General features: G+C 44.5%; 1 protein-coding gene across 1 annotated transcript in view; it reads left to right on the forward strand.

Moving 5' to 3' along the window:
- slit1a (slit homolog 1a) overlaps nucleotides 1-23,565 on the forward strand; it is a gene marked incomplete at its 5' end in the record, with an annotated part of 120,621 nt that overhangs the window by 60,956 nt on the left and 36,100 nt on the right. The window contains 11 exons of the mRNA XM_081351729.1: nucleotides 124-195; nucleotides 2,332-2,403; nucleotides 2,512-2,655; nucleotides 4,587-4,750; nucleotides 5,153-5,176; nucleotides 14,116-14,260; nucleotides 14,347-14,421; nucleotides 19,490-19,633; nucleotides 20,035-20,178; nucleotides 21,481-21,647; nucleotides 23,110-23,242. Coding sequence (XP_081207855.1) covers nucleotides 124-195; nucleotides 2,332-2,403; nucleotides 2,512-2,655; nucleotides 4,587-4,750; nucleotides 5,153-5,176; nucleotides 14,116-14,260; nucleotides 14,347-14,421; nucleotides 19,490-19,633; nucleotides 20,035-20,178; nucleotides 21,481-21,647; nucleotides 23,110-23,242 — 1,284 coding nt within the window. The remainder of the gene's footprint in view (nucleotides 1-123; nucleotides 196-2,331; nucleotides 2,404-2,511; nucleotides 2,656-4,586; nucleotides 4,751-5,152; nucleotides 5,177-14,115; nucleotides 14,261-14,346; nucleotides 14,422-19,489; nucleotides 19,634-20,034; nucleotides 20,179-21,480; nucleotides 21,648-23,109; nucleotides 23,243-23,565) is intronic.

A 23,565-nucleotide genomic window follows, 5' to 3' on the forward strand; every position in this document is an offset into this window, starting at 1 on the left:
CCACAGCCGGCTGGAGGTTCAGACTCGCTCGTTTACACTCCGACTGCATGAGCCAGCCCAGACTCAGCGGGACACTGGCGAACGCTCTCCACGTCTGAACCCAGTGTTTCTCTCTCTCTACAGAGATCTCAGCAACAACCAGATCTCGGAGATCGCTCCTGACGCCTTCCTGGGCCTGCGCTCACTGAATTCACTGTGAGTGTGTGTGTGTGTGTGTGTGTGTGTGTGTGTGTGTGTGTGTGTCTGTGTGTGTGTGTCTGTGTGTGTGTCGACGCCTTCCTGGGCCTGCGCTCACTGAACTCACTGTGAGTGTGTGTGTGTGTGTGTGTGTGTGTGTGTGTGTGTGTGTGTGTGTGTGTGTGTGTGTGTGTGAGTGTGTGTGTGTGTGTGTGTGTGTGTGTGTGTGTGTGTGTGTGTGTGTCTGTGTCTGTGTGAATGTGAGTGTGTCTGTGTGTCTGTGTGAGTGTGTGTCTGTGTGTGAGTGTGTGTCTGTGTGAATTGTGTGTGTGTGTGTGTGTGTGTGTGTGTGTGTGTGTGTGTGTGTGTGTGTGTGTGTGTGTGTGTGTGTGTGTGTGTGTGTGTGAGTGTGAGTGTGTGTGTGCCTGTGTGTGTGTCTGTGTGTATCTGTATGTCACAACGAGTGCTGTGATAGGTCATTTGTGGCTTATCTCATGCATATTAATCAGGTCATGCTGACTCTCTTGGTGTAAACTCATTAATATTCATGAGACAACCCTTCACCTCATCTAAACTTACTGTACATCACCCAGATGCTTTATTCTTGAACTCTCTCATTCTCTTTTGATTCTATTCCATCCGATTTTTGTACATTAAAGAACTGGCTGCATTTTGTTCTCCTTAAAATCAGAATAAAAAGAAAATTCACCCGATCTGGGGCCGGCTGCAAAAGACTAGTCTTACAAGTAATCACCTGCGTTTTTTTAACACCTTTTTTAGCCAGTTACATAAAAACAAAGATTGATCTATTTTGATACTAAAAAGTAAGACTGATTTCATCGCAAATGTAATGCAAATAATTCACCTTTTATTGTTTAAATAACTTCAGATGCCAAAAAGTTCCCATTAAGTTATGAAAATATTATTATTTTTTTTTGAATGTTCAAAAAGTTTTTTTAAATGTTTTAGAAACTTTTTTGTCTTGGAACATTCCATTGTATCCGTCTTTAAACATTATGTGAATGTTACTTTTGAATGTTCTTTGAACATTCCGCAACAAGTAACATTTAAAAAACGTTAGACGAACATCAAACTAAATCATTACAGAAAAAACTAAAGTATAAATAAAGTTTTTAGAACATAATATGTGTTATAATGCATTATATCTTTTCATAAATAATTGTGACCAAAGTTAAAATGCATTATATTTGCAGATATCTTGTTACATCTGACATTTGAACATGTCTTGTAACAATGCACAACTTTGTAATATGTATGTGGTTATAATTTTTCATGATAAACATTCCAAGGCATAATTTATGTATTCTAATACCCTTCAGCACTCTGTAAATCCGAATTAGTTGGCAAAACTAAAATAATTTGAGTTACATAAAAAAATGTTTAAGTTAAGAAATTAAGTAAGTAAGTAGAACTTGCAGATTTTTATTTTGTACTCGTACATTTTAATTGCTCTTAACTTGAAATATTTTAGTAAGCTAATTCATACACAATTTAAGATTATCATGTAATCTCAATTTAAATATTTTCAGTAGTGGAAACGGCTTACTTTAAAGGATTAGTTCACTTTCAAAAAAAAAAATTATGATAATTTATTTACCCCGATGTCATCCAAGATATTCATGTCTTTCTTTCTTCAGTCGAAAAAACCCAACATAACATAAACTCAACATTCATTAGTTAACATAGTTAGATTTCATAACATTAACTCATAACAAAACATTAAACACTAATAAATCTCCCACTTAACATTAATCTGACAAAAAAAAAAAAAAACATATATACGTAACACTTAATTTTAGCATTTACTCTGCCTTTTAAGTGTCATGGCAAAGCATGCTGGGAAAAATAAATCCCAGCCTAGTTTCAGTTAAATTTCAGTTTGTCTAAATTAAAAGAAACTAGTTCATAAAACTCAAAACAATGAAACAATTCAACTTACTTAAAAAGTGTCAGTTTTGTGAAACTCAAAAGAAAAGGAAAGTTTTAAATACTCATAAAATTGAATTTGATGGAACTAATTTGTATAATTTGAGTTGGCTCTACTCAAACCAAGCGTTAGGGTTCACGGTGATGATTTTCAGCAGTAAGGGCTCGTGCTCATGCTCTGGTGCTGACTGTCTCTGTGATGCTCAGGGTTCTGTATGGAAACAAGATAACGGATCTTCCCAAAGGAGTGTTCGACGGACTCTACGCCCTCCAGCTGCTGTGAGTGGAACGGCTCTATGATGAAAACCAATGAAAACTGCCCACTGTTGTTGTGCATGATGTTGTTTCATCAGCGTCTCTCTCTCTCTCTTCCTCATGTGTTTCCAGGCTTCTGAATGCAAACAAGATCCACTGTCTTCGTGCAAACACCTTTACGGACCTGCAGAATCTCTCGCTGCTTTCTTTATACGACAACAAGATCCAGACGCTGGCCAAGGGCACCTTCACCTCACTGCGCGCGATACAGACCCTGTGAGCACACACACCTTTACACTCTTAGCAAATCAATACACAACCTTTTTGCAATGCTAATTGATATTAACAATATCTAATGCATTTAAATTTAGTGGTTATATTTTTATAAAAAACATGCCTGTTTACTGTCACCCCCTTTGGCCTAAAGTTGATCTCTTTTTACTCGCCAGATTATTGCAGAAGTGAAAGCGCTTCATGAAATGTTACATTTTACAAAAGAAAGTTTAAGCAATTATAGAAGTTTAAGTTTGTAAAGCAGATGTGCTGTACTAAACTTGATTTATTTTTTTACCAAACATATATTTGACAAAATATTTAGCTATGAAATCAAAGCCATATCTAACCTAAATGTGCTCCAAATTTGAAGTTGGTATCGCAAAAATGTGGGTTCGTGTGAGGTTTTGTTTAGGCGCTGTACCAAGAACAGCCACCGGGTGACAAACACACTGATGCGTTCTCCTGCCACAAATTAATAAATTTCTGTCACAATATCACTTCTATCACAAAACAGCGGCCAAATATGGAACCTTGAGTCTCAGACCTTTTCAACGATGTGTGTTTTGTCAATATTATAAAAAGATTTGATTATGAAATAGTGCAGTAAATTGAGTGAAATTTCAAACGTGACTCCGCCCACTAGGGGGAGGAGCCTGCTAAAAGATTTAAAGCACTCAAAATGTTTTTTGCAGGATGAATTTTCAGTGTTTAAGCTTTCAAATCTAATTTATGCAATATTTGATGGGGGAAAGGGGCATTAAAAAAGCAGAGGACAGTCTGATCCAGCGACACCAAACAAACAGAGTTACTTTAGGTAATACCAGCCAAAGTAATCTGTTCAGAGTAATGTAATCTTTTAGATTACACTTTTTATGTAATGAATACAGTTGTGTAATTTGTAATCCATACCATTTACATTTCAGAAGTAATCTATACCCACAATGTCCTGTAGATGATTTAAGGTTACACACACACACACAAATACTCTAAAATTTCCAGCAAATTACAGATTCTCATTTAACAAAAATATGGGTTACACTTTATTTTAAGGTGTGATTGTTACAGTGTAATTATATATTTAAGTACTGAGTAAAATTAATTTACTACATTTACTTACTATAGGGTTAGGGCAGGATTAGGGTTTGATTGAGGGTTAGTTGCATATAGTTATGCATAATTTACTGTTTACCATGGTAAGTACATGTAACATATATAACAAGGACTGTGTAAAATAAAGTGTTGCCAAAATATGTTCTAAGAACGATCTGCTAATAATGTTACCATTAAGTTATGAAAACATTATTTCTGAATGTTCTCTGAACGTTCAAAACATAATTTTTTTTAAAATGTTCTAACGAACGTTAAGGGATCCTTCCATTGTATCATTCTTCCAACATTATGGGAATGTTACTTTTAGATGTTCTTTGAACGATCTGGAACAAGTAACAATAGAGGTTATGCATCAACGTCAATTTCCTGTGGGAACACACACACTCCCTCAGTCGGACTGAGTGGCAGAAGAGCTGAAATACATAAAGCACATTTCCCTGTGAACGCTTTATATAAACACAATATAGGTGAAAATCCATGTGATCACTTAAATATCAGTGTTATATATATCATCATATCGTCCAGCCCTAAAACTTGTGTAGTTTTTTATCAGTGTTTATTTAAAACATCCAGTTATGCAGAATATAAGATGGTAAATATTTAATTGATGAGTTGTCAATACAATATATAACAATACAATATAGGGTGTGATTTTACCCCAGCGTTACCAGTGAGCGTTCCCTGTTAGCTGGGTTACAGATCGGCTCACGTAAAAGTCAAAGCACAGTTCCTGCCGGATTGATGATGTGGATGTTATACATGAGGAACTGTGTGTTAGACAGGCCTGTGTCATAAGGTGAAAGTGTGTGTGTTGTCCTCAGTCATCTGGCTCAGAACCCGTTCATCTGCGACTGTAACCTGAAGTGGCTGGCGGATTACCTGCGCTCCAACCCCATCGAGACCAGTGGTGCCCGCTGTACCAGCCCTCGCCGCCTCGCCAACAAGCGCATCGGGCAGATCAAGAGCAAGAAGTTCCGCTGCTCCGGTGAAACACACTGATCACTGCACACTGATTATTTTATTCCATGCCGTTGCGTACGTCTACTATATCATTTACGCATTAGGCAGACGCTTTTATCCAAAGCGACTTACATTGCATTTCCAGGTACAAAATTAACATTCTTATCAGTTCTTGCTTTCCCTGGGAATCGAACCCATGACCTTGGCGTTGCAAGCGCCAGCGCTCCACTGTTTGAGCTACAGGAAAGCTACATGGCTGCATATCTTGATAGCAGTAGCACAGTAAAATCTTTTAAATGTTTTAGGCTGTACACAATGGAGTTGCACTACCGTATACATGCATACTACACAAGACGAGCCTATAATAACACTTAAAACCCTTGAGATGCTGATTGGTGATTCTTGTCCTGTTGTGTCTCCATCACAGCCAAAGAGCAGTACGTCATCCCGGGTGAGTGTGTGTCCCGTTCACTGTACATCACACACAGCTTTTCTGAATAGTCTGTGTTTGCACAGGTGCTTTTATTCCAGTACACTATTAAACATGTCTTTCAAAGAAGAAAATACTATTTCAGCTTTTCAGCTTCACAATTTCACGTTCAGCGTGTTACTTGCCGTTTCTTTGTAAATGTTTGTGAAATTGACCAACAATTTCGGTAACGCTTTATTGTGATAGTCCACTTTAGACATTTTACTTATAAATAACTACATGTCCACTAGCTCTCATTAGAGTATTAGTAGAGTGTTAGGGTTAGTAGAATAAGTCTGAAGTGGACCAATGAAATAAAGTGTAACCACAATTTCTGAGTAATTTCTTTTTTAAACAAAGTACACTCTTAGAATAAAAGGTTCTATAGGGTTCTAAATAGAACTTTAGGATTCTTGACTCAATTTTAAAGAAAATTTTTATGCCAAAAAGTTTCCATATCAGTAAAAAATGTCTTAAAGACCCCCTGTAGTCAATAATGTTATCCCTTAAAACTCATCTTTGATCACCAAAATTCCTTGAAAAAAAAATTCTTTATGCCTTATAATATCTTTAATGTAACTCGGCACTCTTGCCTCATTTAGTATTCGCGGTTCTATGAATATGCAAATGAGCCCCGCCTCCACTCACTCACTCAGCTCAGAGATCCACTGGTTGACGATCACACGTTGATCTGATTGGTTACAAGGTAGTTTGTGACGTCAGAAACACCAGCGATTTCAAAGCGTGTTTTTGAGACTGTCTTTGGTTCACTGCAGTTTTAAGGAGGAAATACTCAGCAATGCTGTCGACTTATGAATTTACACATGGTTTGCCTTAAAGCGTATTAAAAACACCACATAGACACATAAAATACATTAAAAGCTGGATTTACACCACAGGGGGACTTTAAGTGATGGCATAATGCTTTCATGTTTAATGGGTTATTTACATTTTTTCTACTGTTCACAAGCTGTTTAAATCATAACATTTAATTAAAAGAAAAGAAATAATTAAAACTAAATGAATTGAAACTAAACCCATAAAGTGATTAAGGTATATAGTATATTAAGCGCCTGACAGAACCCTTTAAGGTTCCATATAGAAGCTTTACTTCTAAGAGTGTAAGAAAGATTGAAGAAATTAAAGTTCTCTTACGAGAGGTTCTCTCGTATTGCGTAAGCTCTGCTTACGCAGCGGGAAAAGCCTTCTTTTCTCGAGATACTGAAACCAAAAATTATCCTTAATTTCATATATTGTCAACGCAGTGCGGCTGCAGGCAGCTGAGCTAGAGCGGCATACTGCGCGCTCATTGGCTGCCGCGCGGCAACTGCTTAAGCCTACCAGTGAGCCTGGCGTGACGTCACGCCCAATGAGGGCGCGCGCGACCTTGCGCGTCATAGCCCGCCAGAATGGGCGGCGTCAGAGCGTATATAAGGAAGGCTCGTAGGCTATATTCTCTGATTTCTGTCTTTTCAGCGAAGCACTCGCATCGCTGGTCTCTGAGAGGAAACCGTCGCCGTGGCCTTCTTGGATCAAGCTAACGAGCCAGCTTAGGACAGCCTGAGGAAGCCGGACGATCTCTTCGCCGCCTTCAGCCTGCCGTGCCAGCTCAGCTATCCGGCGATACATATCCTTCCGTGTTAAGCTCTTTGTGTGTATTGCTTTTCTCCGCAGCACTCTAAAAGAGCACGAGGCGTTGTTTCAAATGCCTCGCACCACGTGCGGCTCATGCCGCTCACCGCTCAGCGACGGAGACCGCCATCTTCTCTGCGCTCTCTGCCTGGGACGGGATCATGCAGCCGTCGCGTTTTCCTCGGGCGGCTGCGAATGCTGTGAAGAGCTGCAGATGTCGACCCTGCGGGCTCGACTCGCCCTCTTTTCACACGCCGCTCCTGCCGTTGCTGGGCCGCGTAAGAAAAAACGCCACTCACAACGCCCACCGGAGCCTGAGACACGAGCCAAGGCCTCGCCGGAGCCTCTCCCGCGAGCCTCGCTCTCTCCCTCTCCGCCCCCGCTCCCCGACGCGCAGCCGACGGCTCTCGCCCTCGATGCCGTCGACACAGCGGATGAAGCGGACGACAACGATCGGCTGGACACATGCTCCTTGTTAGCGTCGGACAGCGAGGCGTGGTCCGGCTCCGCCCGATCCACCTCCTCCACCAGAGCTTCCAGCAGGGCTCCCGCCGGAGTGGAGGCCGAGCTTCTCCACCTCCTCACTATGGCGGTCGAGCGTTTGGGCCTCGAGTGGTCTGCACCGGAGGTACCCCCGCCTAACAGGCTTGATGGATGCTTCCTGACCACCGGTCGCCAGGCTCCAGCGTCTAGACCGGCGCCGTTTCTGCCTGAGCTCCACGACGAGCTTTCTAAATCCTGGAACGCTCCAGTTTCGGCCAGACTCCGCTCTCCGGCCTCATCGACTCTCTCCCGCGTGGACGGAGCTACGGAGAAGGGGTATGACCGGATTCCACCGGTCGAACAGGCGGTTGCAGCGCATCTTTGCCCCCCATCCGCGAGATGGCGCTCAAAGGTTGCCCTCCCGTCCAAAGCCTGCAGGACTACTTCGGCGTTCGCCAGCCGCGCTTTCTCCGCCGCTGGGCAAGCCGCCTCAGCCCTGCACACTATGGCGGTCCTTCAAGTTCTCCAGGCGGACCTCCTCCGCCAGCTTGACGAGGGAGAACTGGACAGATCGGCCCTAACCAACCTGCGCAGTGCGACGGACCTTTCCCTTCGCACGACCAAGACAGCAGCCCAAGCGATCGGACGATCCATGGCTTCGCTGACCGTCATCGAGCGCCACCTTTGGTTAACTCTCGCCGATATGGGGGAACAAGAGCGATCCGTCTTCCTGAACGCCCCGCTCTCGCCTACTGGTCTCTTCGGCCCGGCAGTGAGCGGCCTCGTGGACCGTTTTTCTGAGGTACAGAAAGCGTCACAGGCCATGAACCTCTTCCTGCCCCGCCGCTCGAGCTCCGCTGCAGGCCGCTCTAGCCAGCCTCCTGCACGCAGCTCCGCACAGCGGCCGTCTCGACCCCCAGACTCTAAGCAGCGCCAGCGCGGCCGCCCCAGGTCCCGCTCCACCAGCCAGCACAGGCCGCCGCCCCCGCGTGGGCCTCGGCCTAAGGTAACGCTGAAGCCCGAGCCTGCTAAGTCCTCCTAGCACCCGTCGGGAGGAAAAGACGGGCGGCTCCCGCCGCGGCCGGACCACCGTCGAAACTAAGACGTATCCCTCTGCCAGTCCCCTTGTCAAAGGCTACTGCAGTAGTGCCCACAGCAGCCAACGAGCCAGTTTCGCAACTCTCTCGCCTGCACACAAACGCCGTTTTTACGGCGACCCAGATAAATCGAATAAAGAGCGTAATGTCTGGTCAGACGGCTCACGCCGTCAGTGTTATGAGTGTAGTAAACATGCCCACTTCCCAGTGCTCATCACTACACACAAGCACAAATTCCCCTGTGTACCCCACAGAGTGCACTCACATAAGGCGCGCTACGGCCGCTCGAGTGATAACTGTAGGTCACGTGCCCACACTTCAGTGCTCACACCTACACAGTGCTCGCTCTGTCCCACACGCTTGGGTAACGGAACATTCTGCCACTGGCCGCGTGTTAATACAGAGCCCTGTGCCCGCTACACAGCACGCACACTCTCAGCTAAACATGTACGAGCCAGCCACCGGCTGTGTGTTAATAAAGAGCCCTGTGCCCGCTACACAGCACGCACACTCTCAACTAAACATGCACGAGCCAGCCACCGACGGTGTGCTAATAAAGAGCCCTGTGCCCGCTACACAGCGCGCGCACCCTCATGTAAACACGCACAAGTCAGCCACCGGCTGTGTAATAATAAAGAGCTCTGTGCCCGCTTTACAGCACGCACACTCTCCGATAAACATCCACGAGCCCGCCCCGCTTCTGCGCCGCGAGCCGTCTCACAAAGCGCTCTCTCACAGCGCTGTTCAGCCGGCTGCCGCCATCTGCGAACCCCCGTTCCCCCTCACTGCCACTGCGCGATTCGCGCTTACACCGCCACAGATTCCCCGTCCCGCGCTGCGCGACGAGCGAGAGTCAGAGGCGATTCGACCCCTAGCTATGAGTGCGAATGCATGGAAAGCTATCCAGGGTGTGTCGAAGTGGGTACTGAACACAGTGATAAAGGGCTATTCGCTTCAATTCGCTCGCCGCCCTCCGCGCTATCGCGCTCGGGCCGAGACTACAGTGAAAGCGGATGCAGCGCATCTGCTTCACACAGAAATAGCGAATTTGCTGCGCAAAGGGGCGATAGAACGGGTTCTCCCTCCGGGTTCCGAGGCAGGCGTATACAGCCGCTATTTCCTCGTACCCAAGAAGGGCGGAGCACTCAGACCTATATTGGATCTGAGATATTTGAACAAAACGCTTATGAAACGGCCGTTCAAAATGCTCACAACCAGTCAAATCCTCGCGCAGATTCGCCCGGGGGACTGGTTCATATCTCTCGACCTGAAAGACGCGTACTTTCAGATTCAGATTATACCCCGTCACAGGCCATTCTTGAGATTCGCCTTCGACGGCCAGGTATATCAGTACACTGTCCTGCCGTTCGGCCTATCCCTGGCACCCCGTACATTTACGAAGTGCATGGATGCGGCTCTCGCACCCCTGAGATCGAGGGGAATGCGAATCCTGAACTATCTGGACGATTGGCTGATTATAGCGCACTCGGCGGAGGAACTAGTTTCCCACAGAGAAGCGCTTCTCGGTCACCTGCAAAGCTTGGGTCTTTCCGTGAACTGGGACAAGAGCTCTTTAGCCCCCAGCCAGTCTATCACTTTTCTGGGTATAGACCTGGACTCGGCGGCAATGACAGCCAGACTGTCCGCACAGCGCGCGCGCTGTGTTCGACACCTCGCCGCCTCCTTTCAGGAGGGAAAAGTTTTTCCATTGAAAACTTTTCAGAGGTTGCTGGGCCACATGGCATCAGCAGCAGCTGTCCTGCAGCTGGGTTTACTCCGAATGCGTCCGCTTCAACGCTGGCTAAAAACGGAAACGCCCCGCAAAGCATGGATTTCAGGCCGTACTCCAATCAGAGTGACTCAGCGCTGTGTTACAGCCCTGCAGCCCTGGCTGACGGCCGAATGGTATCAGCGGGGAGTGTCGATGGGAACCATCGCACACCGCAAAGTGATCTCGACAGACGCGTCCAACATGGGTTGGGGAGCGACTCACGAAGGCAGTCCGATTTGCGGCCCGTGGTCGAATACGGAGAAAGACCTTCACATAAACTGTCTAGAGATGCTGGCGGTCGAGAGAGCGTTGAAGCACTTTCTACCGCTTATACGGGGACACCATGTGCTAGTTCGCTCGGACAACATGTCAGTGGTGTCGTACGTGAACCGCCAGGGTGGAATCAAATCCAGAACCCTGTGCGCGCTCGCAGAGCGCCTCCTATCCTGGGCTCAGGGCCCGTTGCGCTCCCTAAGGGCAGCTCATGTACCCGGTCGTTTGAACGACGGCCCGGACAGACTGTCCAGGGACAACGTTCCCCCAGGGGAATGGTCTCTACACCGCCAGACGATACAGACGCTTTGGCGTCGTTTCGGCGAAGCGAAAATCGACCTCTTCGCCACGAGCGAGAACGCTCAGTGCCAGAGGTTCTTCTCGAAACGGGAAGACGCGCTGGCCCAGACCTGGCCCAGCGCCCCGCTGTACGCGTTCCCACCGATCTCGATGCTAACTCAAGTGCTAGCGAGGATCAGGAGTTTGAACTGCGCAGTGCTCCTCATAGCCCCGCGTTGGGAAAACCAACCATGGTTCCCCGAGCTAATGAGACTGGCAGACACAGCCCCATGGCCGATTCCGGTGAGGAGAGATCTCCTCTCTCAAGCCCGAGGCTCGATTCTGCATCCCCATCCAGAGCACTGGTCTCTGCATGCGTGGATAATCAACGATTACTCGTTGGCTTGCCAGAAGGGGTAATTAACACGATCACGCAGTCCAGAGCCCCCTCGACGAGGCGGCTCTATGCGTCTAAATGGTCAGTGTTTAACAAGTGGTGTGTGAATAAGGGTTCTAATGCTCGAACCTGTGGAGTTCCACAGGTACTGAAATTTCTCCAGGAGATGTTGGACGCGGGCAGGTCCCCCTCCACGCTCAAGGTTTATGTCGCGGCCATAGCAGCGTTCGCTGAGTCGGCGCGCGGCCGTGCACTGGGCAGAAATGAACTCATTACCCGCTTTCTACGCGGGGCCAGGAGAATGAACCCTCCACGGCCCCCGACGGTTCCTATTTGGGACCTGTCCCTGGTCCTGGAGTCCTTAAAAGCGCATCCCTTTGAGCCTTTGGACTCAGTGGAGTTGAAATACTTGACGCTTAAGACCGTTTTTCTGCTAGCTCTGGCTTCAGTTAAACGTGTGGGAGATTTACACGCGCTGTCCATCAGCGCGTCGTGCCTCGAGTTTGGACCTAACGACTCGTTAGCCATTCTCAAACCGAAGCACGGCTATGTCCCCAAAGTGTTAGGCACTCCCTTCAGGACTCAGGTCGTTACCCTATCGGCTCTGCCGTCCTCCAGCAGTGAGGAAGGGGTCAACTGCCTTTGCCCGGTCAGGGCGTTAAGGTGTTATGTGACGCGCTCTGCAGCCTTCAGGTTCTCAGAGCAGCTTTTCGTTTCGTTTGGCGGGCGCACCAAGGGTCGCGCCGCTTCGAAACAGACACTGTCCAGATGGATAGTAGACGCTATTGCAGCAGCTTATGCGTCAAAAGACCTGCAATGTCCGTTAGGCATACGGGCTCATTCCACCAGAGGCATGGCCTCATCGTGGGCATGGTCCAGTGGGATTTCCATTGATGACATTTGTAAGGCGGCGGGCTGGGCGTCCCCCTCCACATTTGTTAGGTTTTATAACCTGGAAGTTCCCGCTATGCAGGCTAAACTTCTGTCAGTCTAGTCGTGATTCGTGTCCTGCCCTAGGGTCAGGCTGTATTTCCGATTAGCTTGTCTGTTGAGCTGCACGCTCAGGGTATCAGTTAACATGAACCGGCAGTGCCGTTCTGTGTTTTTTCCCTATGTGTGCTTATGAACATGTGTTGGCCCGCACCGCTGGCCACCTGTTAATCACCTCTATGTTTTTCTATGAGTCATATGTGATTGTTAGGCTCGCACGGCGTGGACAAAGGGTTCCCGCTGCGTAAGCAGAGCTTACGCAATACGAGAGAACCTCTCGTAAGAGAACGATACTTGGTTACTCACGTAACCTCGGTTCTCTCTAGAGAGGGAACGAGTATTGCGTTCCCTGACCGTGCTGAGCCTATCGCTCGCGTCGCTTCAGTCGACAGAAAACAGAGAATATAGCCTACGAGCCTTCCTTATATACGCTCTGACGCCGCCCATTCTGGCGGGCTATGACGCGCAAGGTCGCGCGCGCCCTCATTGGGCGTGACGTCACGCCAGGCTCACTGGTAGGCTTAAGCAGTTGCCGCGCGGCAGCCAATGAGCGCGCAGTATGCCGCTCTAGCTCAGCTGCCTGCAGCCGCACTGCGTTGACAATATATGAAATTAAGGATAATTTTTGGTTTCAGTATCTCGAGAAAAGAAGGCTTTTCCCGCTGCGTAAGCAGAGCTTACGCAATACTCGTTCCCTCTCTAGAGAGAACCGAGGTTACGTGAGTAACCAAGTATCGTTTTGGAAGATCTTGTAATCATCGCTCGTCATCTCCTGGAGTGTGTGTTAATTATTGAATACTTGTTAGATAACAGCCTTGCTCTTCAGCACATGCAAACAGTTCCCTTGTTAAAGCATTCTGACATTTTCCTCATGTTTCTTTTGGGCCTGAACCCAGAAATATTTCTGAATATTCTCAGAATGTCCAGTTTTTTTGAAAATCTTTTAAAAACATTTTGTGATTTAGTGAGCATAAAAAACAAACGTTTTCTCTATTTTATCATTCTTTAAACAATATGGGAATGTTACTTTTGAATGTTCTCTGAAAAAAAGAAGTAACATTTAAAAAACACGTCCAACTAAAATGTCTCAGAAAGTATATGTATAAATAAAGTTTTTTGTGCTGCTAACGTTTTGAGAACATTATTATTATTAACCCTCTGGTGCTCTTCGCGTGTCGTTCAAAAATGACTGAAAATAATGTTCTATATTTTAGTTTGATAATGTTTTTATTTAATATTTAGTATTTTTAGGAGGTTTTATGGTACTAAATTATATTTACGCTGTATTTATAATCCATTTATTCACTTTTTGAGCATAGACCTGAAAATTAATTTTCCAACTTAAACTGTGGTAAATCTTGAACGCTTTAGAGCGACAGACTGAAGTTTGATTTCTTTTCATCGACGACACTTGGCAGATTATTGCTGAAGTGAAAAAAGTGAACTTAAAAAAAGTTACAGAATTTATTTTTGTCAGTTTATTGTTATGAAAAATTTGCAAAAATACTATTTTCAATTTTTATATGAAATATATATTTTCAAAATCATGTTTTACTCTAAAACTGCAAGAAAATCAAGGCCATAAATCTAAACAAGTTATGCTCCAAATGTGATCTTGATATCTCATAAAATGATCTTTCAGTGAGAGAGTGTTCGGCTGCAGTACCAAACGCTTCCACTAGAGGAAACTCGTCTGCATTCATTTCCAATGCGCTCATGTTTGACGGCGATGAGCTCAAGTGTGACTATTGTTTACAAGACCATTTAACCTTTTCAAATCATGTCCATGATCTTTTTGTGTGTTCACACAGCAAGTGCCAAAACCTTTACCAAGTTTCGTACCATTCCGATGAGGAAAAAAATAGTTAAAAAAACAAATGCAAAATTTTTCGGTCAAAAATGACCCAAGAGCACCATATGTTAGACCAGATAACTGGAAAAACGTTTGTTTGTAACTCTGAGAGAGCGTTTCCGGCTGACGGAGTTGTTTTTGCTGCAGGAACGGAGGACACCCGTCTGAACAATGACTGTAATAATGACCCGGTCTGTCCCGCCAAGTGCCGCTGCGAGTCTAACGTAGTGGACTGTTCCAACCTGAGGCTGAACCGCATCCCTGAACACATCCCAGCATCCACCACTGAACTGTAAGACGCCATCAGCCAATGTTTCTGATAAGAACAGATTCCAGAAGTCTGTTGGGTTTAATCTCTCTTTCATGTGTTTTCACAAGCCGTCTCAACAACAACGAGATCACGACGATAGAAGCCACGGGTGTCTTCAAGACGCTGTCTCACCTGAAGAAGATGTAAGTCCCACTCAGGGTCGGGTATCGCTTCAATGTGATCGATTCCGTTTCTTGTCGATTCCTAATTTGGGTTCCGATAAAGTAAAAAAAAAAAACTTAGATATCATTCACATTTTGGGCCCTATCTTGCACCCAGCGCAACTGACTTTGTACACGACGCATGTATCATTCCTATTTCTCACCCGACACACAGCGGACTTTTCCCTCCACAGACACACGTCGGTAAATTAGGGAATGAACTTGCGCTCCCGGGGGCGGTTCAGCGAAAAGAGGAGGCGTGTTCCGGCGCAAACGTTCCCTGGTGCTATTTTGCAGTTTCAGAAAACAATTCCGCCACAGACCAGACCAGACCAGGCGCGTTGTGCATGTTATTCAGATGCTGTTTTAAGGGCGCATGCTTGGCCATAATCAATGTAGCGTGTGCACAACACACACACACTTTGCTTCTCTCATCTACACACAGAAGCAGCAGTTCACATTTTTAGAAAACCATACATTATTACAAGGAACAATATTAACACATGAGGAAAATCATTGTTGTGTCCATGAAGATGTGAAAAATAGGCATAAATCTAGCTTACACATTTACCCAAATTATTATACGCCTGTTTAACCGAAGCTAATTTGGGTGTGTTTCTCCATCCCCAATGTCACTTCTCTGTGTTTTACGGCCCTGACGAGAACGTCGGTCTCCTCGGCTGTGAACCGCTGCTGGCAAATCCGCCGTTATAATAGCAATCCGCCATGGAACAAGCGCGCCTGCTCTTAAAGGGAATGTGAGATGACGCTCTGATTGGTTTATTTCACGTTACGCCCAAACCACACCTATGAGTAATGAAGCTGCTTCAGACCAACACATTTTAGATTTGTGTCGGGTGCAATAATCATTTATCCCGATAGCAACAGCGCCCGAGATCCGCCCACAAAGTTACTTGCGTTTCGCGCTTGATACTTGCGTTTCAGATCGTTAAAATAGGGCCCGAAGTCTTATTGCAGGTGTAAAAGGTTTAAAAATGCTATAGAAAAACAACTAGCATAACTAAAATAAATTTCAAGCATCAGTAAAGACTATTAATTAAAAAAGAACAAATAGAAAATTAGTAATCACAGCAAATAGATACAACTGAACAAAGATACGATTGAAATGTACAGATTATTACACTGTAATAAAATGTAAAATAACACTGCACTTTATAAATAAAATAAGCATTACAAATATAGTTACAAAAGTTATTCAGTCAAGAACGAGTGAATTTTCTCTGTCTTGTGTTGTTTGATTAGTGTTATTATATAGCAGGAATATTACGCTACTGTCACTTTAACCCTTAATCAGTGTTTGGGGTCATTATGACCCCACTGGACTTTTCTTTCATTTTTTAAAAATGTTACCTTCATCTCAGGGGCATGAAACTCTGGGACTTTTCCTAAATAACCTATCTAAACATGCACAAAAAAACTGGGCTTGATTTGGTTGTTCTAAAGGTGTGTAAAAAAAAATTTACCTTTTAAGGTGTTTGGGGTCAAAATGACCCCACATTGAAAATGAATGGGAAAATGAAAAAAATGACTTTTTTTTATTTTGTTTGTCAAAAAAATCAAATTAAATCCATTATAAATCTGAAAATTTCTACATATAAACCAAGGTCTGGTCCTAGAGCATAAATAAAAAGTAGAACGAACTTTCTATCTCATACACACACACACACAGACACACACAAACACATAAACAAACAAACAAATGTATGTTTTTGCAACAGAGAGCATTTTTACAGAATTTGGCAAATAAAATAAACAAAACTGGCATAAATCTAAAAAAAATTTACATTTAAATCAAGGTCTGGTCCTAGAGCATAAACCCAAAGTGGAACGAACTTTCTATCTCATACACACATACACACAAACGCACACAAACACACACAAACACACACAAACACACACATGTATGTCACTGCAACAGAAAGCCTTTTTATAGAAATTGGCAAATAAAATAAATAAAACTGGCATAAATCTAAAAAAAATTTACATTTAAATCAAGGTCTGGTCCTAGAGCATAAACCCAAAGTGGAACAAACTTTCTATCTCATACACACACACACACAAACACACACAAACACACACATGTATGTCACTGCAACAGAGAGCATTTTTATAGAAATTGGCAAATAAAATAAATAAAACTGGCATAAATCTAAAAAAAATTTACATTTAAATCAAGGTCTGGTCCTAGAGCATAAACCCAAAGTGGAACAAACTTTCTATCTCATACACAAACACACACAAACACACACAAACACACACATGTATGTCACTGCAACAGAGCATTTTTATAGAAATTGGCAAATAAAATAAACAAAACTGGCATAAATCTAAAAAAAAATTACATTTAAATCAAGGTCTGGTCCTAGAGCATAAACCCAAAGTGGAACGAACTTTCTATCTCATACACAAACACACACAAACACACACATGTATGTCACTGTAACAGAGAGCATTTTTATAGAAATTGGCAAATAAAATAAACAAAACTGGCATAAATCTAAAAAAAATTAAATTTAAATCAAGGTCTGGTCCTAGAGCATAAACCCAAAGTGGAACGAACTTTCTATCTCATACACACACACACACACAAACACACACATGTATGTCACTGCAACAGAGAGCATTTGTATAGAAATTGGCAAATAAAATCAACTAAACTGGCATAAATCTGAAAAATGTCACATAAGCAACATGGAACAAGCTTGTTCCCACACACACACACACACACACACACACACACACACACACACACACACACACACACACACACACACACACACACACACACACACACACACACACACCAACACACACACACACAATCATGTCATAGTGGTGACTTGTAATGGTTCTGCAAATGTATATAATAATTTGATAATAATTATATAATTAATATTATATAATTATAATAATTAATTTGATAATAATAATAATTAGATTTTTTATGCATTTCAAAATGTTTAAATAAATATTCACATATATATATGTATATATATATCAAATTTGTGAGGAGAAGTGAAAATGAGTGAATGAATGGTTCTCTATGGCCCTCTATTGGATACATTTGGCCATTGCACTTTAATTCCTTTCCCATAAGAAATAAGTTTTTTCGACTAACCTTTAGATGGCAGTATTCCATCCCTAACACATAGAGCAATGCCCAAAAACCATTTATATTGAATTAATATCATTATTTAAGTGATTTTTTCTTTAAAAAATCATTTTTCATGAGCCAATTTATGGCCTAGTTATGTAATTGTGCAGTAAATAGGTAAAAAACTTCAAAATTTCCACAAAAACACAGCATAAATGTATAGTTGAGAAGTAAATAAAAAAAATGATATATAGTTTTCCATATAAAAATGTATATTTCCTTATGCAATCGCTCTTTAAAAGTTTGGGGTCAAAATGACCCCAAACACCTTAAGTGTTGTCCTTTTCAAACACTGATTAAGGGTTAAGAAATGCACAGATCCAATTTTTCCAAAATATTCTGATCCAAAATCCTGTGACACACGCATGCAGCACAGAAAACAGTCTAAAGTCATTCTGAAATGCTCACAAAAGAATTGATAAGAGGAATCGAAATTTAAATTTTATAACAAGTATCCGATCCCTGACCTCAAGTGTCCGATCCCTGACCTCAAGTGTCCGATTCCTGACCTCAAGTGTCCGATCCCTGACCTCAAGTGTCCGATCCCTGTCCTCAAGTGTCCGATCCCTGACCTCAAGTGTCCGATCCCTCACCTCAAGTGTCCGATCCCTGTCCTCAAGTGTCCGGTCCCTGACCTCAAGTGTCCGATCCCTGTCTGATCCCTGACCTCAAGTGTCCGATTCCTGACCTCAAGTGTCCGATTCCTGACCTCAAGTGTCCGATCCCTGACCTCAAGTGTCCGATCCCTGTCCGATCCCTGACCTCAAGTGTCCGATTCCTGACCTCAAGTGTCCGATCCCTGTCCTCAAGTCTCCGATCCCTGACCTCAAGTGTCCGATCCCTGTCCGATCCCTGACCTCGAGTGTCCGATTCCTGACCTCAAGTGTCCGATTCCTGACCTCAAGTGTCCGATTCCTGACCTCAAGTGTCCGATCCCTGACCTCAAGTGTCCGATCCCTGACCTCAAGTGTCCGATCCCTGACCTCAAGTGTCCGATCTCTACCCTCAAGTGTCCGATCTCTACCCTCAAGTGTCCGATTCCTGACCTCAAGTGTCCGATCCCTGACCTCAAGTGTCCGATCCCTGACCTCAAGTGTCCGATCCCTGACCTCAAGTGTCCGATCCCTGACCTCAAGTGTCCGATCCCTGTCCTCAAGTGTCCGATCCCTGACCTCAAGTGTCCGATCCCTGACCTCAAGTGTCCGATCCCTGACCTCAAGTGTCCGATCCCTGTCCTCAAGTGTCCGATCTCTGACCTCAAGTGTCCGATCCCTGACCTCAAGTGTCCGATCCCTGACCTCAAGTGTCCGATCCCTGACCTCAAGTGTCCGATCCCTGACCTCAAGTGTCCGATCCCTGACCTCAAGTGTCCGATCCCTGTCCTCAAGTGTCCGATCTCTGACCTCAAGTGTCCGATTCCTGACCTCAAGTGTCCGATCCCTGACCTCAAGTGTCCGATTCCTGACCTCAAGTGTCCGATCCCTGACCTCAAGTGTCCGATTCCTGACCTCAAGTGTCCGATCCCTGTCCTCAAGTGTCCGATCCCTGACCTCAAGTGTCCGATCCCTGACCTCAAGTGTCCTCCGATCCCTGACCTCAAGTGTCCGATTCCTGACCTCAAGTGTCCGATCCCTGACCTCAAGTGTCCGATCCCTGACCTCAAGTGTCCGATCCCTGACCTCAAGTGTCCGATCCCTGTCCTCAAGTGTCCGATCCCTGACCTCAAGTGTCCAATCCCTGACCTCAAGTGTCCGATTCCTGACCTCAAGTGTCCGATCCCTGACCTCAAGTGTTCGTTTCCCGACCCTAGCGCTCTCATGTCTGTCCATGTGACTGGTTGTGATTCTTTACTAATGTTTCCGTTTCGATCCGCAGAAACCTGAGCAACAATAAGATCTCAGAGATCGAGGACGGGGCGTTTGAAGGGGCGTCTTCGGTCAGTGAGCTGCACCTGACGGCCAACCAGCTGGACGCGGCTCACAGTGGGATGTTCCGGGGTCTGGACGGCCTGCGCATGCTGTGAGCTCACACACTTCACTCATACACTATCATAATGCAGCATTTTCGGTATTTTATTTTGATGGTCCCTTTTGAACATTCTGTTGACTATAAGTAACTTCTGTTAACTACATGTCAACTAACTCTCATTAGATTATTAGTAGACTGTCTGCTTAATATCTGCTAACACTTTATTGTGATGCTCCTCCAACAGAGACACTTATATTGACTATAAGTAACTTTTCAACTACATGTCAACTTATACTAACCCTAACCCTACCAGTCTACTAATACTCTACTGAGAGCTAGTAGACATGTAGTTGCAATGTTACTTAGACAACAGACTGTGTTAAATGGACCATCAAAAGAAAGTGAAACCGCACGTTCTTCATCGGAGTTCATCCATGCTCTGTGTTTTCCAGAATGCTGCGGAACAATCGCATCGGCTGCATTCACAACAACAGCTTCACGGGCTTGCACAACGTGCGTCTGCTGTCCCTGTACGACAACACGCTGAGCAGCATCACCCCCGGAGCCTTCGACACGCTGCAGAGCCTCTCCACCCTGTACGGGACAAACCGCCGTTAGCATGAGCTGATAGACACACGCGTATTAGCATGAGCTGACATACGTTTCCTCGAACCAGTAACTTGAGCTGGGAACGATAGCAGGGAACCGTCTCAGAACGTTACGAACAAACGTTCTTCCAGTAACGTTAATAGAACGTTCGTTCAAAGTTATCTGGCCTTTGATAATGTTCTCAAAGCATTAGCACAAAAACTTTATTTATACATTTGTTTATTCATATTTATGTACTTGTTTCAGAACGTTCAGAGAATATTTAAAAGTAACATTCCCATAATATTTGCAAAATGAAATGTTCCTTTAAAGGAGTAGTTCACTTCAGAGTTAAAGTTTCCTGATGATTTACTCTCCCCCCTGTCCTCCAAGATGTTCACGTCTTTCTTTCTTCAGTCTAAAAGAAATGTGAGTTTCAGTGCAGCTTCAGAGTCTCGACACGATCCAGACGAGGAATAAGAGTCTTATCTAGACAAACCAGCGGACATTTATAACAAAATAAACATTTATATACTTTTAACCACTAATGCTGGTCTTTCACTAGTTGTGATGCGACACACATTACGTAATCACGTTGAAAGGTCAAGCGTGACGTAGGCGAAAGAACAGACCCAGTGTTTACTAAGTCAATGTGCAAAGACTAAGACAAACGCCATATACAAAAAAATAAAAGGTAAAACAACGATGTCGGATGATTTTGAAGTTGAGAATGAGATGAATGAGTTTTTCGCCTTACTCTACATTTCTGAACACGCGTGACCTTTCAACCTGAGTACGTAATGTGTGTCGCATCACAGCAAGTGCAAGACCAGCATTTGTGGTTAAAAAGTTTATAAATGTAACATTTGACCTATGGTTTGTCTAGATAAGACTCTTATTCCTCGGCTGGGATTGTGTCGAGACTTTGAAGCTTTGGATGCTATGTATCCAGGGTCGCTATATAATGGAATTTTGTTCATTCCATTCCCAAAATTGGCCAGTAATCTTGCAAAAATGGCAAAGTTAGCTAACTTATTTTAAGAAAGGCACACATAAAAAAACACATTTACCCCTGTTTGCATCTGCAAGCCCTGCCTTCTAAATGAAAGAGCCAATCGCCAACTGGTAAAGTCATTGCATCACTGCAGCTCAAATAATTTCCCCATTCAAAGAGATGAAACTCTGAGAGGCGCTTCAAAGATGGCCGCCGAGTGACATGACTTGCCTTATAGGGGCTTTGGTTTGGTCCTGCAGACGAGGCTGATTAATATCTGTGTGTGTGTGTGTGTGTGTGTGTGTGTGTGTGGCAGAAACCTGCTGGCCAACCCGTTCAACTGTGACTGCCGCCTGTCCTGGCTGAGCGTCTGGCTGAGGAACCGCAAGATCGTGACAGGGAACCCTCGCTGCCAGCGGCCCGCCTTCCTCAAAGAGATTCCCCTGCAGGACGTCGCTCTGCCAGACTTCCGCTGCGAAGACGGTGGGATCTACAGTCAAACCAACATTTATTCAGACTCCTTCAACATTTCTAACATTATCACAGTTTATTCGCTATAGCTATAAATATGAGCAGAACTCAGAGTGATCAGATCAGCTGATATTTGACTGGTTTTGTCCGTCCTTCTGTTAGACTGTCTCACACATGAATTATGTTGAATATCTGTCAGCTGTTAAATTTAACTACACAATTAGATAATACCAGTTTAGCTCAACCAATCACCAAGCAATGCTTCATTGTGTTCAGTCTGTGTGTAAAAAGAGCATTAGCAATTAAAGACAACACACTTCAGCAAAACATGATCAGCTCAAAGTGTCCGAATCAGTTTTGGTCCCAAATGTTTATAAATGTCACTGGTAGTCGCTGTATGAGTTTTTGGGTGTAAATATGTCACAGTTTACTTTATTTTGTTCTCCTCACTTACATAAATGAACTATAGTGTCCTTATCACACTAGTAAAATATCTATAAAAAATATATATCTGGGGCCCTATTTTAACGATCTGAAACGCAAGTAACTTTGTGGGCGGGTCTCGGGCGCTGCTATTATACCAGTGGGATAAATGACTCTTGCGTCCGACGCAAATCTAAAATGTGTTGGTCTGAAGTCGCTTCATTACTCATAGGTGTGGTTTGGGCGTAACGTGAAATAAACCAATCCGAGCGACATCTCACATTCCCTTTAAGAGCAGGCGCGCTTGTTCCATGGCGGATTGCTATTATAACGGCGGATTAGCCAGGAGCGGTTCACAGCCGAGGAGACCGGCGTTCTCGTCAGGGCCGTAAAACACAGAGAAGTGACATTGGGGATGGACAAACACACCCAGATTAGCTTCGGTTAAACAGGCGTATGATAATTTGGGTTAATGTGTAAGCTAGATTTATGCCTATTTTTTCACATCTTCATGGACACAACAATGATTTCCCTCATGTGTTAATATTGTTCCTTGTAATAATGTATGGTTTGCAAAAATGAAAACTGCTGCGTCTGTGTAGATGAGAGAATCAAAGTGTGTGTGTGTTGTGCTCACGCTACATTGATTATGGCCAAGCATGCGCCCTTAAAATAGCACATGAATAACATGCGCAACACTCCACTGACTTTAGACGAGGTTTCTCCTGGTCTGTGGCGGAATTGTTTTCTGGAACTGCAAAATAGCACCAGGGAACGTTTGCGCCGGAACACGCCTCCTCTTTTCGCTGAACCGCCCCCGGGAGCGCAAGTTCATTCCCTAATTTACCGACGTGCGTCTGTGGAGGGAAAAGTCAGCTGTGCGTCGGGTGCAAAATAGGAATGATACATGCGTCCCTGTACAAAGTCAATTGCGCTGGTTGCAAGATAGGGCCCCTGGTGTCTGAATAATTTTTGGTTTGAGTGTAATCTAGCGAAGTGTGTGTGTGTATCCGCAGTGTTGTGTGAGTGCTAACGCTGGTGTTTCCCTCAGATCACGAGGAGGCGAGCTGCTCTCCGCCGGTTCAGTGTCCCAGCGAGTGCTCCTGTCTGGAGTCGGTGGTGCGCTGCAGCAACAAACACCTGAACCTCTTACCCAAAGGCATTCCTCGCAACGTCACCGAGCTGTAAGTCTGCGCCACAGTGAGCCAAAACCATTACACCCCGTGTCCTAGCCAAGCGGCAACCTTACAGTCTCTCTTCAATCCAACACTGAAAAGACTTAAACTGCAGTTCATCGTCTGGCCACTAGAGACAGGCTCCAGAAGAGAGTCAATCCCATAAACCCCCATGTTAAAATGCCAAACTTTACTGCAGAAAAATATGTTTACAGTCTGGTGCAAAAAGTGGTTTTGGTCTATATAGCTAATTCTGCCCTTCATGATGACTGTGAGGGGGTGAATTTTTTTAACTAATCCGTTTAAATTATATTAAGCCTTAAAGTTCTGCA

This window comes from Scardinius erythrophthalmus (genome assembly GCF_964197995.2).
Source record: "Scardinius erythrophthalmus genome assembly, chromosome: 21".
In the NCBI taxonomy this organism is placed as follows: domain Eukaryota; kingdom Metazoa; phylum Chordata; class Actinopteri; order Cypriniformes; family Leuciscidae; genus Scardinius; species Scardinius erythrophthalmus.